This window comes from Hippoglossus stenolepis, chromosome 8 (genome assembly GCF_022539355.2).
Source record: "Hippoglossus stenolepis isolate QCI-W04-F060 chromosome 8, HSTE1.2, whole genome shotgun sequence".
NCBI classification, from domain to species: Eukaryota; Metazoa; Chordata; class Actinopteri; order Pleuronectiformes; family Pleuronectidae; genus Hippoglossus; species Hippoglossus stenolepis.
In genome coordinates, this window is record NC_061490.1 from 24,857,758 (window position 1) to 24,876,007 (window position 18,250).

Here is an 18,250-nt window from a genome sequence, read left to right on the forward strand (position 1 = left end):
ACGCCCTCTGACATGGACGCCAGCGACACTGATGAAGCTGCTACAGGTGGACAGAGGAGAGGGAGGCAGACACTCAGACAGAGCTGAGGAGAGAATAACAAGGGGAGTCAAAGACAGTGAGGTAGTCAGACAGACAGACAGACGAGTCACGGAGGGGACGAAGGGACGAAGAGATTCACGAGAGAGACAGAAACATGATGAAGAGGAGGGGAAAGGAAATGAAGAAGGCAGAGAGAGGAAGAACAGGGTGAAAGCTTAATAAGGGAGAGATAAAGGGACAGATATCTGTAATGGGAAGGATGGGTGAGGCGTGCAGGGAGGAGGACAGAACAGCAGAGACAAGTCGATCAGTTTCTGATGGTGCAAGGTTAATATACAAGATAACAGAGGAGAAGACGGAAAATGACCAAGCAGTTTTCAGACAAGGCCGGTAAAAATGAGGAGGACAGGGATGGATGGATGAAGGCGTGGAAGACGAGGAGAAAATGGATGAAGGGGGAGACAGGGGGGGGGGGACAGGGAAAGGGAGGAGGGAGCAGACCTACAAGAAAACTGACAGAAGGGGGGAGTAAAGTGAAAAGGGGATAAGACGACAAAAGTGTGCGATCACAGACGCCGATGTGTTTGCACATCGTCCTCTCGTGGTTTCAAAAACACGTCTGATGTTTTCTAAGTGCGACGATGGTGCGAGTGCTCCTGTCGGACTCTCACCGGCGTTGCTATGGTTTCCGTGGCCGTGCAGACTCTCTTCTCCGCCATGTTGCAAAAAAAACGTCTTTACAGTAACTCCCGCGTTTAGACACCATTTCACACAAGATGGGATCCCACCCTGAAAACTGAGAGAGAGAGTCCACGGCTCAGAATAACAAGAGTAAGAGAATCGTGGTCAGGGATTAACTTTGGATGTGAGTGAGATTCTGAAAGGCCCTCACGCTCTCCCACACGCAGAGGCCTTGCATAACGGAGGTGTGTGCGTGGGCCTGCGGGTCGTACGTTGGAGTTCTCTGGTTAGATAACTTCTCTCCTCGGACAGGACTCTTCAGCTCGCCGCCACACAGATAGCAGGGCCTGGAGCGAGAGCAACCGGTTGACCCCGTGTCGACACGTGTTTCGTGAAACGCAAACACCCACCGTGGCCCGTGAGTGTGAAACGATCCCCTGAGGTCAGTGGTTGAGTAGGATGAATCACCATGACGACACCGTGATGTGCACTCGGAGTCGGAAATTAATTTACCGCCGTTGTTATAGGTGGGATTTTTTCTTTTATTAGATTGAAACACAGACGTAAAGCTGCAAAAAACGCTCATATATTGTCAATAAAATAACAATAAAATGACACTGCTGCTGTGTGGGTAGATAAAACGTCTCCGGCAGATCGAATCGCTCCCACTACTCAGTGTGTAAGATGCCAAACGGCGTTGAGAGGGAACCATCAGCTTCTAAACAATAAAACAGACTCAGTTTTAAATCTCAGACTCGGCAGACTATTATGCTTCATGCAGCATTAACCACACGATTCCCTTTGCTGGGGAAACGGGGCCTGTTTTAGAAAGAGAAACTGTTGTAAAGTCAGTGGAATGATTCTAAGAATGTTTTCTCACCTTCGGCAGCGCAGACGAGTTGAAGCTGAGACTCTTCGGGGCGCGGAGCTGTCGAGCTGTGACTCTGTTCTAATAGAAACCGGTGGCTAAAAGTGTCAGAGTCGAGTTGTCGATGATTTCCACTAAGGATTAAAATAAATTGAATGCTGCCGACTAAACACACTCATACTGGCTGATTGTTCTGTTTTCTACTGTGCAAACATTTGATATCACACAGGTTGGATCCTATTTTATACATCAAAGACTTTCACTGTTTAATTCAAGGCCTTAAAAACAACTCAAAAATGTAATAAAAGTTCAGAAATTGTACTTTCTCCCTCATTCCGCGACTTTTCGACTTTACTGATCAATGATGAGACTGTTTACAAAATAAATTAAATAGTTGTTTGTGTTTAATGTGTTTTAAAGTGCCTATAATCTATATTTTTTAAGGTTTTAATCACTTGACTGCTTGTACTCATCTCCAGACTCGGAGGTTTATGGAGCATTTTATCTTCTTCCAGCTCTTTGTTTTAGTTTTATAGGTCACGACGGCACTGTTTTAGATGTTGTTATTTACATTTATAGTTATTTTTTATCTTTTATCATATTCTTCAAGCTTTTTCCAGCTTCACAGCGCTGACAAGCTACTTTACTAAACCTTCCCAGCACCTTCGACAGACAAAGTTAGCGACCTGCTGGTGAACATATCAGCTGGAAGTGGTGGAGAGGAACCAAAAGGAGGTTTATATTATACTCATAAATGATATTATATAAGAATATAAGACTTCCCTTCATTAGCTGGACATTAGAGGGCGGCTCCAGCTGTGTTTTTCACCAACCTGAATATCGTTTAAAAGGTTTGTCGGCTCCTGATGGGCTCGGGTCTGGAATACAGATTTTGCCAGACTGCTTATTTCTTTTTGTTAGACATATTTAGCTCTAAGGTTTCATATCCTGATCTCACTCTGTGCACGTCTAGGTTCACGTGTCATTGAGGACACGCCTTTGCCTCGTGCAGGACGATTGAAGTTTAGAGGTTAAGGCCCCTGGCTGTGCAGGGAGAAGTTAATAGCTTCTTGTGATGTATCTTCTTCTAAGAAAACATTCACACTAAATATGTTAAAAGTTATATTTGTGTCGCTCTTTGACTGTCGACCGTCCTCATGTAGAGACCGTCAGTAAAAAGTGTCTGAACTAGAAACCATCTGTCTAACGAGCCTGAATTCAACCTTCCTCCATCATCTCAAGAGAAAACACTTCCACACAATCTTATTTGGGAAACTGCTCATTCTCTGACGGTTTATAAATCATTAACCGCTGCAGACTACAACCACAGCTCCTCCTCATGTGCACAGGACGGAATGCACAGATCACGCATCGTGCCGCAGTCGTTTTGTTTAGTTGCTGTTAGAAAGTCCAGAAATGAAGCAACAGAGAAACTAAGACTGAGCAGCAGATGGTGAGGGATGAGATCATTTGTGCAGGTGAGCAAAAACAAAAGAAACCTCAGGAGACGCACTGTGTTTGTCTCGAGGGACACATGAAATAATTATATCTGACAACCAACCAGAAACACCTGGAGTGGACACCAACAAGTAGGACAGAAGCAAAACGACAGCAGGAGACAAAGAGAAATAATGAAGACGTTTTAATAGTCAGTGTTTGGAATTCAGAGAGGAGGGAGGGACGGAGGGATGGAGAGATGGAGGGAGGGAGGGACGGAGGGAGGGAGAGATGGAGGGACGGAGGGACGGAGGGACGGAGAGACGGAGGGACGGAGGCATGGAGGGACGGAGGGATGGAGGGATGGAGGGAGGGAGAGAGAGGGGCGAGAGACGGAGGGACGGAGGGACGGAGGCATGGAGGGACGGAGGGATGGAGATGGAGGGAGGGAGGGAGAGGGACGGAGAGACGGAGGGACGGAGGGCGGAGAGACGGAGGGACGGAGGCGGAGGCATGGAGGGACGGAGGGATGGAGGGATGGAGGAGGGAGGGACAGAGAGACGGATGGACGGAGGGATGGAGGGATGGAGGGATGGAGGGAGGGACGGAGGGACGGAGAGACGGAGGGACGGAGAGACGGAGGGAGGGAGAGCGGAGGGAGGAGGGAGGGATGGAGGGATGGAGGGAGGAAGGAGGGACGGGAGAGAGAGACGGAGGGATGGAGGGATGGAGGGAGGGAGAGGGAGGACGAGAGATGGAGGATGCAGACGGAGGGACGAAGGGATGGAGGGACTGATGGACGAGGGATGGAGGGATGGAGGATGCAGGATGAGGATGGGGATAGGATGGAGGGACAGAGATGGAGGATGGAGGATGGAGGACGGGATGGAAGGATGGAGGATGGAGGTGGAGAGGAGGGATGGAGGATGGAGGGAGAGGATGGAGGATGCAGGGATGGAGGGATAGGGATGCAGGGATGAGGGATGGAGGGACGGAGAGATGGAGGATGGAGGATGGAGAGATGGAGGGGAGAGATGAGGATGGAGGATGCAGGAGGAGGATGGAGGATGCAGGGATGGAGGATGGAGGATGCAGGGAGATGGAGGGATGGAGGATGCAGGATGGAGGATGGAGGATGCAGGGGGAGGAGGGATGCGAGAGATGGAGGGATGGAGGGATGGAGGATGCAGGGATGGAGGATGGAGGGAGGGATGGAGGGATGGAGGATGGAGGGATGGAGGGATGGAGGGATGGAGGGATGGAGGGATGGAGGGATGGAGGGATGGAGGGATGGAGGGATGGAGGGATGGAGGGATGGAGGGATGGAGGGATGGAGGGATGGAGGGATGGAGGGATGGAGGGATGGAGGGATGGAGGGATGGAGGGATGGAGGGATGGAGGGATGGAGGGATGGAGGGATGGAGGGATGGAGAGATGGAGGGATGGAGGGACGGAGAGATGGAGGGATGGAGGGATGGAGGGATGGAGGGATGCAGGGATGGAGGATGGGTATGGGATGGAGGGACGAAGATGGAGGATGGAGGGATGGAGGACGGCGGATGGAAGGATGGAGTGATGGAGGATGGAGGATGGAGGATGGCGGATGGAGGGATGAGGACGAGAGATGGAGGGATGAGGGATGGGATGGAGGGATGGAGGGATGCAGGATGGAGGGATGGAGGGACGGAGAGATGGAGGATGGAGGGATGCAGGGATGGAGGGATGGAGGGATGCAGGATGGAGGGATGGAGGGATGGAGGACGGAGAGATGGAGGGATGGAGGGATGGAGGATGAGGGATGCAGGGATGGAGGGATGGAGGATGGAGGATGGAGGACGAGAGATGGAGGGATGGAGGGACGGAGAGATGGAGGGATGGAGAGATGGAGGGATGCAGGATGGAGGGATGGAGGGATGGAGGGATGGAGGGATGCAGGATGGAGGGATGGAGGGATGCAGGGATGGAGGGATGGAGGGATGGAGGGACGGAGAGATGGAGGGATGGAGGGATGGAGGGATGGAGGGATGGAGGGATGGAGGGATGGAGGGACGGAGAGATGGAGGGATGGAGGGATGGAGGGATGGAGGGATGGAGGGATGGAGGGATGAGGATGCAGGATGGAGGATGGAGGGATGGAGGGACGGAGAGATGGAGGGATGCAGGATGGAGGGATGGAGGATGGAGGGATGCAGGATGGAGGGATGGAGGATGGAGGGACGGAGAGATGGAGGGATGGGACGGAGAGATGGAGGATGCAGGGATGGAGGGATGGATAGGATGGAGGACAGATGGAGGATGGAGGGATGGAGGGACGGGCGGATGGAAGGATGGAGTGATGGAGGGATGGAGGGATGGAGGGATGCAGGGACGGGCGGATGGAGGGATGGAGGGACGGAGAGATGGAGGGATGGAGGGATGCAGGATGGAGGGATGGAGGGACGGAGAGATGGAGGGATGGAGGGATGCAGGATGGAGGGATGGAGGGATGCAGGATGGAGGATGGAGGATGAGGATGGAGGACGGAGAGATGGAGGATGGAGGGATGGAGGGACGGAGAGATGGAGGGATGGAGGGATGGAGGGATGGAGGATGCAGGGATGGAGGATGGAGGATGGAGGATGGAGGAGAGAGATGGAGGGATGGAGGACGAGAGATGGAGGATGGAGAGATGGAGGATGCAGGATGGAGGGATGGAGGGAGGAGGATGAGAGGGATGGAGGATGGAGGGATGCAGGGATGGAGGATGGAGGGATGGAGGACGGAGAGATGGAGGGATGGAGAGAGGAGGATGAGGATGGAGGGATGGAGGGATGGAGGGACGGAGAGATGGAGGGATGGAGGGATGGAGGGATGGAGAGATGGAGGGATGGAGGGATGGAGGGATGGAGGGATGCAGGATGAGGGATGGAGGGATGGAGGGATGGAGGGACGGAGAGATGGAGGGATGCAGGATGGAGGGATGGAGGGATGGAGGATGGAGGATGGAGGACAGGGATGGAGGATGGAGGGATGGAGGGACGGGATGGAGGATGCAGGACGAGAGATGGAGGATGAGGATGGAGGGATGGGGATAGGATGGAGGACGAGAGATGGAGGGATGGAGGGATGGAGGGACGGGCGGATGGAAGGATGGAGTGATGGAGGGATGGAGGGATGGAGGGATGCAGGACGGCGAATGGAGTGGAGGACGGAGAGATGGAGGATGGAGGATGCAGGATGGAGGATGGAGGATCAGGGATGGAGGATGGAGGAGGATGAGGGAGGATGCAGGATAGGATGGAGGATGCAGGATGGAGGGATAGGGGGATGGAGGGACGAGAGATGGAGGATGGAGGATGGAGGACGGAGAGATGGAGGATGGAGGGATGGAGGATGGAGGGAGGATGGAGGGATGGAGGATGGAGGATGGAGGGACGGAGAGATGGAGGGATGGAGGGACGGAGAGATGGAGGGATGGAGGGATGGAGGGATGGAGGATGGAGGATGCAGGGATGGAGGGATGGGGATAGGATGGAGGACGAGATGGAGGATGGAGGGATGGAGGGACGCGATGGAAGGATGGAGGATGGAGGGATGGAGGATGGAGGGAGCAGGGACGGGCGGATGGAGGGATGGAGGGATGGAGAGATGGAGGATGGAGTGAGGATGGAGGGATGGAGGGATGCAGGATGGAGGGATGGAGGGACGGAGAGATGGAGGGATGGAGGGATGCAGGATGGAGGGATGGAGGGATGCAGGGATGGAGGGATGGAGGATGGAGGATGGAGGGACGAGAGATGGAGGGATGGAGGGATGGAGGATGGAGGGATGGAGGGATGAGGATGGAGGATGGAGGATGGAGGGATGCAGGACGGAGAGATGGAGGGATGGAGGGATGGAGGGATGGAGGATGCAGGGATGGAGGGATGGAGGGATGGAGGGATGGAGGACGGAGAGATGGAGGATGGAGGACGGAAGATGGAGGATGGAGGGATGGAGGGATGGAGGGATGGAGGGATGGAGGGATGGAGGGATGGAGAGATGGAGGGATGGAGGGATGGAGGGATGGAGGGATGCAGGGATGAAGGATGGAGGGATGGAGGGATGCAGGGATGGAGGGATGGAGGGATGGAGGGATAGAGAGACGGATGGACAGAGGAACATCCAGCTCGTTTCATTTCATCTTTCTCTCAGACCTGTCAGAATAAAACAATGGCTTCAGTTTTTCCATAGCAACATAATCAAGTTGTGTTTGTGTTTGTGTTTGTGTTTGTGGTTGTGTTTGTGGTTGTGTTTGTGTTTGTGGTTGTGTGTTTGTGTTTGTGGTTGTGTTTGGTTCAGGTTTGTGTTTGTGTTTGTATTTGTGGTAGGTTGTGTTTGTGGTTGTGGTTGTGGTTGTGTTTGTGTTGTGTTGTGTGTTGTGGTTGTGTTTGTGGTTGTGGTTGTGTTTGTGGTGGTTTGTGTTTTGTTGTATTGTGGTTGTGGTTGTTTAGTGGTTCTGGTTGTGGTTGTGTTTGTGGTTGGTGGTTGTGTTTTTGTTTGTGGTTCTGGTTCTGGTTGTGTTTGTGGTTGTGTTTGTGGTGTTTGTTTGTGGTTGTGGTTGTGGTTGTGTAACACTTTGGCCCTGTTTCATTTTCAAACAGCAGCCTCGTCCTTCGCTTGTTGTTATCTAACAACACGAGCCTGCGTCTTGTCTTCAGGCGAATCCGGGGACACCATGGCTACCGAAGTCAGTGAGCAGCCGCTCGCCGGCATGTGGTGGGCGACACCGGCCACAGGGTCATCACCATGGCGACGGACCATCTCGACAACCTTCAGCCAGCAACCCCCGGGCCGCGAGTTCAACGTCACCCTGCAGGGGGCGGCACAGTGAGCGGGGCAGCACGTGGGCTCAGTTCTCTGGAATCCAAACTGAGAGGGAACAGAACTGATGTCATAGAACCACGAACGTTACAATAACCACTGAGGTTTTTTCTTGAGCTCCTCTGAAAAGGAGAAATAAACCAACAGCCGCCTGTCGGAGCAGATATGTGACGACTCGGCAGATTCGCTCGAACAGAAGCTGTGAGGAGTTCAAGATAAAAACTCGGCGTCTAAAGTTATGTCTCAGTAACGGCTCCCAAGGGTTGTAGCTCTGACAAGTTTGCACTCACTTCCCTGCTGAGATGAAATGTGACCTGATTAAAACCATGGAACAAACCACACACTGTGGAGGAGACGAGGCGGATTCTGGTGAAAAGGTTTAGTTAAATATCTACAATCTCATTTTACAGTGGAGTTATCAATGTGTGTTTACTTTACAGACCTGCATCCCTCTTTCAGGTTGGAGTTTCCACAGGGAAGCACATGTTGACTGTTCGGAGCTGCACGCCGGGCGGGTGGAGCATCTCTCTGAGTGCATCTCTGCTTTTGTTGTGTTGTTATGAATATAAAATATTGATAGTGGAGCTCAAACAAGCGACGCAGAAAATCAAAATGTAATTTTAGGTCAACGTGGGAAAGTTCAGGAATCAGTCAGTGATGTTAGTTTTGAATTTTGCATCAAGTGCAACAACAAAGTGAAGTTTCATCTTCCTACTGAAACGTTATTACAGCCTCAGAGAGATCTGGATACATATCGAAGCCTTTTCTACTAAAACTGTTTTTATTATTCACGTGAAGCAACAGAAAACATCCTCCTCAGGATCTAAAGTCCTATTTATCTTTATCTATTCTGTGTTGGAGCCTTGCGATGTGTCACCTGGTAAACGTGGCTCTGATATACCAGAACAAGCACAGACACACTTCCAGTAAGAGCACTTCTTACCCAGGGTGACCTGCCTCCAGCAGATATGGAGCTCGGTGGTGGAACTCAAGGACACTTCAGCAGAACGAATGGCGGTTGATGGACACCGCTTATCTTGTCCGGGGATCAAACATGTGACCTTCATGTTTTCAGAGCAGCTTTTCCACTGTTGGTTTAATATGAATTACAACAGGAGACTTCTGACTGGGACTTGACGGGAGAATAACCAAGAATTGATGCTTATTTTTCTCTGTTTGCATTATTACACGACACTTTTACACTCATTCCAATCACTGAATTTAGTTAATTAAGTTTGAGGATTCATTTGCTTAAGAAGCTGAAAGCCTCAACGTGCAGTCATCAGACATAACCAATGGATTTGTTTGTTTTTCCCCCCGTTATGGAATCTGTCAGCAGAGATTTGTTCAGACATCTGTACGCAAAGGTTTTTATTCATGCGGTATCATCAAGTCTCATTTCTAATTAAGTAAAGTCAATTTTACAGAGAAAACAGAAAATGCTCAAGAAACTGAAGCACTAAAGCAAGAAATGGTGGTTTTCTGGGGGTATAATGAGTTTGTTAAAGGGGAAGTTCACATATTTTACACATTAAGATGAGTTTGTTACCACTAAGGGTAAAATAAAAGAGTTGCATTATGGGAAACACAGGATTCAGTGTTCTGGGATCTTGTTCTATTCCTGAAACTTAATGTCAGATAACTGAAGTTTGGCTTTTTCTCAATAAAGTAAATAATTAGAAAATTGGTGAAATACGCTCAATGTCCGGATTAAAGTAGCGTGGGAGAGCAGTTGAATAAGAAACTGCACGAGATCAGGTACATTTTAAAAAACATTTTTTCGTTCTGCAGTCAGTGGAAGCCTTTGTTCTGCAGCTGACCTATAACGACGCTCCCCAGTAATGGACATTTCTGTTGCTAAAAGCCTCGAAACGTGAACGCAGGACGTCTGAGCCTGAAGCGATGAAGCCGGTGTCTGATGTGACGTGTTTCCTAAACAGCTGTCTGCCTCTGATGTACTTTGAGGACTAAAGCAGATTGCGGCTGACTGAAACTGACAGAGCGTCTCTTTCAACAAGACGTCGGAGACTCGGATCACATCGGCCTCGTTCCCTCCCCCACACACACACGCTGCCTGATCTCACATTCGAGTCTTAAAAGCTCTTTAAAGGTTCTGGGTCTTTCACGACGTTGTAGAGGTTTTAAAGTTCTGTCATCCCACGCACATCGCCTGAGCGTCACCTGGCAGGGCCCCTCCGGCGGTCCCAGGGAGAGCAGGAGCGACTGCGCCTCAGCTGTCAGGACCCCGAGGCTCAACACGACCTGCCTGCAGAGACGAGCTCCACATCAATCTTTAACGTTGCTAGAAATCACCGTCAGTCTTATCCGGATTTTTTATGTTCCTTGTTTTGTTTTCATTATGTCAAAAACTACCACATTTGATCGTCAGGACATTTCGTTGGCGCCGCAGTAAATAAAGATGGACGACGTGTCTCCACTTCCTCCCACGTTCCAGAAGATGAAGCCAAAATATCCAGAATATGAACGCTGCCCTCTTGTGCTGATGAAGTCTGCGCAGTAGCTATCGGGGGGGATGGAGCTGCGATGTCGAGGTCCAGTGGACAAATGTTTTCTTTTAATATCAAAGTAGTATTTAAATTAATACCAAACTTACCACAATCGTGAACACAGGAGCTTAAACCATTTTTGAGAAAAACTGATTCAAAGTGTACTTTTTAGTTTGGTCCTCGTACCATCCACTAACATGGAGGAGGCTGGATTTGTGACCAATACCGCAGCCAGCCACCAGGGGCAGATCGAGTCGCTTTGGCTTCACTTTTGGGGAGCTGCCTATGAAACTAGCCAGATGTGATTTATTCAAATTTATTGGTTTTGTTTGGCTGAGTCCAAAACCCCAAATTATTTATTTAGCAACGATATTAAACAAACAAGAGGCAAATTAAAAAAACTGGAACAAGTAAATATTTGGGCTGATGTTTCTGAAATGTGACCATCGGTTGTACGCTACTAATCACAATGCATTGTGGGAAACAATGAGTCCACTTTATAGAGCATCAAAAAACTCTCTAAACATTCAAACAGCACCACAAACGTTTATATTCACTATAGGAATCTGACAGATAAAACTAAACCTGAGTAATTCAGGATTATTAAACTTGCTTTTCTGTGTATTTGAACAGAAACAAACTGTGTGAGAGTCTCAGGTGGATCCTCTCGCTGTTCTCTGCTCGTCAGTCAAACCGCTGACAGACTTTTGTAAATGTCACCGGTTTCTGGGGAATAAAAAAAAGGAATCTTATGCAAAATAAATTATGCCGTATCAATACTCTCCCTCTCTGCTGTCGTCTGGCGAAGATATTCCCGTTCACGGGGGAGCGACTCCTTCCAACCTGTTCAGAGACCATTAAATTAACTGGAGGCTTGAATGGTGAAATGGGGCGTTAGGGAAGGGAATGAATTCAGCATAAGGCGTCTGAACGTGCACGGCAGAGAATGGAAATAATTCAATTATCAGTGGCTTTCTTTAATATGAGTCATGTTGCATAAAGCATGACAGCGATATCGATCCACGATGCTTAATGTTCCCTGCCGCTGCGACTTGCTGTGTAAGGCCACGTTTAGATTGGATTATGATCTTTGTTTGGCAGCGAGCTAATGAGATTTCAGAGTCGCAAAATGAAAGCTTTCACACCAAAAATGATTTGTTTCTATTTCGGGGATCAGAGGATCAAAGCCTACGGGCGACAGTCGCAGAAAAACAAAAGTCATTTCTGGAAGAACAGTTGTTTCGTTTTTTTTAGCAGGACTGATAAACTTTTCTTTCATTTCAGAATTATTTATGGGCACAGGTGTCAGTGTTTTCAGATGCTAAATATTCATAGTATCATTACTTCTCAGATGTGTTGTCTACATCCCAGCAGGTTGTCATCACTGCTCGCAGCAGCTTGTGTAACAAACTGGTTTCTTCCTGCTGCCAGCGTGCATTGTGTGTGAGCAGGTTTGTGTGTGAGCAGGTTTGTGCGTGAACAAACTGTGCACGTGTAGTTTTCTGCCTTCGAACAACAGGCACAATGAGCCGAAGGATTGCGTGCACGACGCTACTTTGACTTTTTTGAAAATGAGCAGAACTGTGAAAAGGCTCCAGTAAAGATGTCTGTGACAAGATAATCCAAAAAGCACAGACTGCGCATTTCTCCTCTGCGGGATCAGCTCACATTTAAAATTCTGATCCTCTTCAGCTCCCTTAAAGAAGAAAACAACCCTATGGATGTGTGGTATCGGCGAGATTATGAAGTAACGCACACGGCACCGGCTCACATTCGCCTGCTTGCCAACAGAATCCACAGGTCAATGTATCCCTGTGAGGAACGGTGCAGCTGTTTCAGGGAGGTGCCCGGCTGATGATTGCGTATCAACATATTCGGTGTCAGAGGAAAAGATTGTTATTCTGCGAGGTGTCCTGGAGGGTCTCGGCTCAAAGAGCAGGTCTGGAGCCCGGAGACTAGTGTGTGTGTGTGTGTGTGTCTCTGTGTGTGTGTGTGTGTGTGTCTGGGTTCATAGAAAACCAATCCAGACACCTGCTGCCTGCTACTGCCAGTCGCTGATAAAATGGCAAAAGAATGTGTCGGGCCTCCGGCTCATTCTGCCGCCTTGAAAAGGGCAGGGTGGCCGAAAAATGGTTTTCCTCATTTATGTATTTTTTTTTTTGTTTTGTCCTTAACACCTGCCACTGTCACCAGCCAGTGAATAAACCTAATGGAATAAAACACATTAGAAAGCTGCACTGTGATCGTTTTTTATTACAAAAAGAACAGCGGCTCCAGGCGGAAAAAACAGATTAAAACAAAAAGACAGGAAAAAGCTGCTTGAGCAACGGACCCACAACATCAGGATTAAAGCACTTCACCATTTAATCATGCACGGAGAGGACGCTACATGCGGAAAAACCAGAAAAAGAAATAAACACCTCAGCACAACATCGCAAAAAACGTCTGCGATAGGAAGGAGAAGGCCACAGCAGATCACGAGAACATCACACGTGGTGGAAAGGGTCACTTCCTGTCCGGGGCAGGAAAGAGCTCGGGGACGAAACATTTCTTTTTTCTCTTTTTTAAGCGCATGTTGTTGTTGTATGACATCTCGGGTGAAGTGCAAAGACACTGACGCCTCAGTGGAACCGGTGATTTCCAGTGTCTCCGCTTCCTATGATACTGTAAACAATCTACACTATAAGGCGCACAGTTGAAAAGTTGCCCAACGAAAGAGCCACAACATCAGTTCGTAAAGGGTTCGATGTGAAAACGCTTCGTCGCGGTCGTCTCCACCATCAACTCTCTGCAGAGCCGGCATACCAACTGTCAATATACCAACCGCAGGCAGTACAATGCTGTTAACAGTTTTTTTTCTTTTAAATGGGCACGATACACAGGAAAAGAAATAAAAATAAACTACGATCAGAGACAGAAATGTGAACCCATTTTCGTTCCTTTTCCTAAAACATCAATCTAATCTTTTTAGTTTTTTCTCAGATGAGGCACACGGTACAGCACAGTAAACGTTATTTTTTCTTCAACACCTCTTCTGGCAGCTGACATCTAAAGACGTGGACACACCCGTGGGTTTTTTTTTTGATCGCACACACACACAGAACAGTTCGAGTTTCTCACTGCTGACATCTTATCTCTTGGGGAAAAAAAACCGCTCAGGAACATTAAAGGGAGAACTTTTTCCACCACAGTTTCCTCCTTTGTGATTATTTTTACCTGCTTTTTTTCACGAACCTTCGACACCGAGTCGCGCTCGTGGATTGTTAGGCAACAACCACCGCTGAATATCTTACGAAGACATAAGGCATGAAGCTCGTCGCCCCGAATCTCACCGGTCATATAAAGTCGTCCTCTCGGGTTCGTCCACAAACTCAAGACAAAACACGCTGAAAATGAAAGATTACTCTTGTTTTTTTCTTTTCTCCTGTTACTAGTTGAAACACTGATTGTCTACGTTATCAATAAAAATCTAAGGACGTAAACGCGATACGATGTAAACACTGTTTTTATCCAACCGGCATGGATTTGGAAAAAGATACTCGACCCTGTGTGAGACGTGAGATGTGATGCTGGGGGAGGTAGTCCACGAGGGAACCGATGGCAGATGTGGGGGGGGGGGAACCTGAAGAGGCTCGTGGAGAAGATGGATCAATAGTCTTCACAGCACAGTTCTGGTTGTCTTGTTAGAGTTGATTAGATTTGGCAGGGAGAAGCTGTTGAGCTCTGGTCTCAGTCCGAAACCTTTCGGAGGGTTTAGTGAACGCCTGGTGAATCCGCTGTCATTTGTTCTGTCGGGGACAAAGTGCTCTTCTAGCGTGGAATCAGTCCTTTTTTAACTCAATCTTCTGAACGCGTGTGGGCTCCTCAGACGATGCGGTAATCGAACGTGTCCTTCTCGGTGTGGTCTGTCCAGTTGGACGAGGGCATGCTGCGGTAGGGATCCAGCAGGATGCGGAAGCAGCGCACGATGAGCAGCGCCAGGAAGATGAAGAGCAGCAGCACGAAGACGAAGGCGGCCTTCTGCTCCAGCGTCAGGTAGGAGGGCACGTGGTGGCCGCCGCCTGACGAGGACAGCGTGCTGCTGAACAGGCCCTCAGCCATCCGGGGCACATCCATGCTTGACCGTCTCGGCTCCAGCTCTTTGTCCGTTGGTGAAAGATTTGCGGTGAAGACGGGGGCCTCGGCGGATCAGACCTGTGTGGGGATCCAAACAGAAGGGTTAGACATCACGTCCTGTGCGGCGTCACAAAAGCAACGCATCCGCCGAGAAAAAACAGGGAAAATCTCAAACACACAACCGGAGCAAAAACAAAAGTGTCAGGCCAGAAAAACCAAAAGCTCTCAGATGAGTTTATTTTTGGATCCCCAGGCAGAACGCCCACAGCGTGAGAGGAGAAGGCTCGAGGAACTCACACACTCACACACGTCCACATTTACATGAGGCAACACTGCTCCTGAGGAAGATTCGTCGCCAGCTTCGTTTAACTATTCTGAAATTACAATCCCTCTGAGTTTGAAACACCGTCGTGCATGAACAGAAGTGATTTTCTACTCTCTTGGTTTTCATGAATTCAGTTGATGAGGGATGAATCACTAACCAGGCAAAGGAGTCGAGTGCTCCCCGGGGCCCCTGAATGGTTTTGGCCCTGAACAGCTCCGGAGTGGGCTGCAGTATAAACCCAGCCTCCTCCATGTTAGCAGATGGGACATGCACCAAACTTTGTTATTTGATCCTATAAAAATATGGGTGGGGTGTAATGATTGACAGCTGGGACTGACTCGTGATTGGTCGAGTGCTAGTAACGATGGTCCAGGCTCTGACTGCGTCGTCCCACTGAACTGAAACACAACTGAACGCTGGATATTACCCATGATCCTCTGCTTCCTGAACCAGAAGAGCTGCTTCTGTAACAAATCCACCAAACTCTGACTTAGAATTCTTCATGTTTTAAAAGTTTCCTGCTGAATATTGGAGATAAACTTTGGTTTCTAATAACTTCAGAGTCTTTTAAACTGATTTACAGTTCAGCTTCACTCTTCAACTCACTGGAGCTGATTCCGACAGTTGAAAAAAAAGTTTCCCACTGCTGCTTTAACTTGTGTTGGATCATTCTGCATTTCTCCTTTTGTAAATCCATCCCATTAAAAGATGCAAAGCAACAAAGACATTATTATTGTAATATTGTTTTCGTGCCTCTAATAAAACGACTAAAACGAGCTGCACTGTTTCACTGGGTGACAAGTTCCTTCATCACCATTAACACACACACTAGTGTATTCAGACTCCACATACACACTCCTGCTGCCATAAATACCCACTAGAGCTGCAGATGCGTATTAATCCGCCGCTAAACACGGCCTCTGACAAATGCGGTAATTATCCCTGTTGAAGACGTGTTTGTTAAAAGCGGCGAAGCCCAGCTGTTTGAGGAAATGACTGAGTCTGCAGGAGGGACGGACGTGTTGGGAGCTTCAAGCTGTAAACTGGCTGCAGAAGAAAGAAAAGTGCATAGAGACGATTTAACACGTTTTGGTTTTGTTATTGTGACGTATCGACAGAAAAGAGACAGAATAATGTCCTTTAGACAGGAGCGTTGCAGCATGGTGGGGAAAGAGGGAAAGTGCCTGAGGCACAAAGCTGAGATTGACAGATTCTGACGATGTTCTATGTTGTGTTCACTATAGCACTTAATACTTTGTGAACTTATATATTCTGTCAACTACACTGGGGATTAGAGAGAAACAACATTTTTTAATGTTCTGGACTTTTGTTGTGCACGGGGAAGGAAAAGTCTAAAAAAATGTCCGGACCTAATTTTCGTCAAATATTCCAAAGGTCATGAAAGCGGTTTGAGACGGTGATAAACTTTTATTATTTATGTGTCTGCACAGTCTGACCTTCGGTTATAACTCTGATGATACAACAGTCATTCTGACGTCGGGTCCCTGAGGTCGTTTGAAACAGTTTGACAAACTGAAAACTAGTAAATAATAGAGAAAGAATCAGGACTGTGGCAGTTCACAGGATCATTTCCCCCCAGTGCATCCTGCAAACGGCTGCAACAACTAAAACACGTTAGAGAAAAATCGTTCCCCCTTTAAATCGAACACACTGGGCAGACTTTAGTTACATTCACTTAAGTTTGAATCGGTTCTAAGGTTGATTAAAGTCGTGTTAATTAGATTAATTCAGGATGAGAACAGCAGGTCAGTTTGTCTGTTAGCTGCAGTTAAACCTCAGCTGCAGAGAACCAGCCGCCTGCAGCAGCTCAGTGTGTGTGTGTGTGTGTGTGTGTGTGTGTGTGTGTGTGTGTGTGTGTGTGTGTGTGTGCGTGTGTGTGTCTGTGTGTGAGATGGAGTTGATGGTTTGCTTGTCTGATGTAAGCTCATCGGTCCAAACGCAGCCGGCAGGTCTGTTCATCATCTGATGCTGTTTTTCTCCTGCTGAGCAAATTATTACTGAGTGTTTGCTGCAAATCTTTCTCAGAATCCGTCTTTTTCTTTCCACCGCAGGAAAAAACAACACGTTTATTAAATCTCTGCTCAGAAATGTGCTCTCGTTCTTCCTTCTTGTTTTTCTTTCCCAACTTCAGTGAATGAGCAACATGAGCTGTCAGGTGTAATTATCTCAACCTGGAATCGCTGTTAGTCCACCGCAACATGTACAGGACACGACATCGATACCATGGCAACACCAACGAGGACCAGCAGCTTTCTAAGAAGAACGTCTCAATGCGTGTGTGAAGGGTCTGGGACGGGGGTGGAGGTTTAACTTCTGTGTGTGATCACTTCGTTTATAACTCTGTTTGAAAACTGTTTGAAGATTTGGCCCCAAAGTCCCTTAAAAACAGCTCCTGGTCCCCAGATGAGAGTCAGAGAGATTTTGACCTGCATCGGATGGAACATGAGCCAAGAAAGAAGTCGTTCAGGGAATAATTCAGGGATCTAGAGGAAAAAGAATCAGACTCATTTAGTAGACCGGTATCTATGATGTGTTGTCCACTAACCAGAAGGTTGGTGGTTCGATCCACGGCTCCTTCAATCTGCATCCATATGTGTGGTGTGTTATAGAGGAAGTACAGTACATAGTAGCAGTGTGTGAATGTGGTTTGTACTGTACTTTGAGTCGTCAATAAGACCAGAAAATATACATATATAGACATCGTCCATTTACCAAAACTACTAAAAAACATTTTGATGTGGATTAAGGTGCGAAATGTCCCTTTCTTTAACTATGTTTAGGACAAAGTTAGGTTCTTATTTCCTTTTTATATTCTTACTACGAGAATCGTGTTGTTGGGCTGTTGGGCCTCGGTGAAGAAACGTGATCTTTGTGCCCTCTCATCTTTTCCTGGTTTCATCTGAGACATTTCTATCTGAAAATAAGACGACTTGTGCAAAATAAACATCATTTTGGGGCAGAAACATCTTCTTCATCTTCTCTCTATTCCTGTTCATGACAGATTTCCCATAAGATGGCGTCCGGACCCTCAGGAAAGGAACCAGTTATCTAGACAGTTGATCTGAGACTAAGGGACGAGGTTGACTGTTGTTGGTTAAACCTTAAAGTCGCTCTGTAAGAGTTCAGTGCACATTACACCACAGATACAGCAACGTTACTTCTGTTAGCCGTGCTGTTGCATCACCGCATCTTAGGGAAATATATAAAATGAATTTTACTAACGTGCAGAAAAACCTAAACGAAGTAGCAGCCTCTCATTTTCAGATCAATCCGATTATTATCAGATCATCAGCTGCCTCTGAGAAGAACCCAAACTACAATCTTCTCCGGGTTGCGTCCTTTCGGTCACGCTTGTGTAAGCGTGAAGAGCCGTCACACAGACGGACGGTCACATGGGAGGGACGTTATGAGAC

At 48.1% G+C, this 18,250-nt stretch overlaps 1 protein-coding gene across 1 annotated transcript; it reads right to left on the reverse strand.

The window, feature by feature from the left end:
- Window positions 1–13,989: 13,989 nt before the first annotated feature.
- On the reverse strand, window positions 13,990–14,567 carry LOC118113960 (cortexin-3). Its single transcript, XM_047340968.1, has one exon. The coding sequence runs from the start codon at window positions 14,489–14,491 to the stop codon at window positions 14,240–14,242; it is 252 nt and encodes an 83-aa protein (XP_047196924.1). The 5' UTR covers window positions 14,492–14,567; the 3' UTR covers window positions 13,990–14,239.
- Window positions 14,568–18,250: the final 3,683 nt, after the last annotated feature.

Coding starts and splice junctions, on each gene's coding strand:
- LOC118113960 (XM_047340968.1), bottom strand. CDS start 14,491: ATGGATGTGCCCCGGATGGCTGAGGGCCTGTTCAGCAGCACGCTGTCC.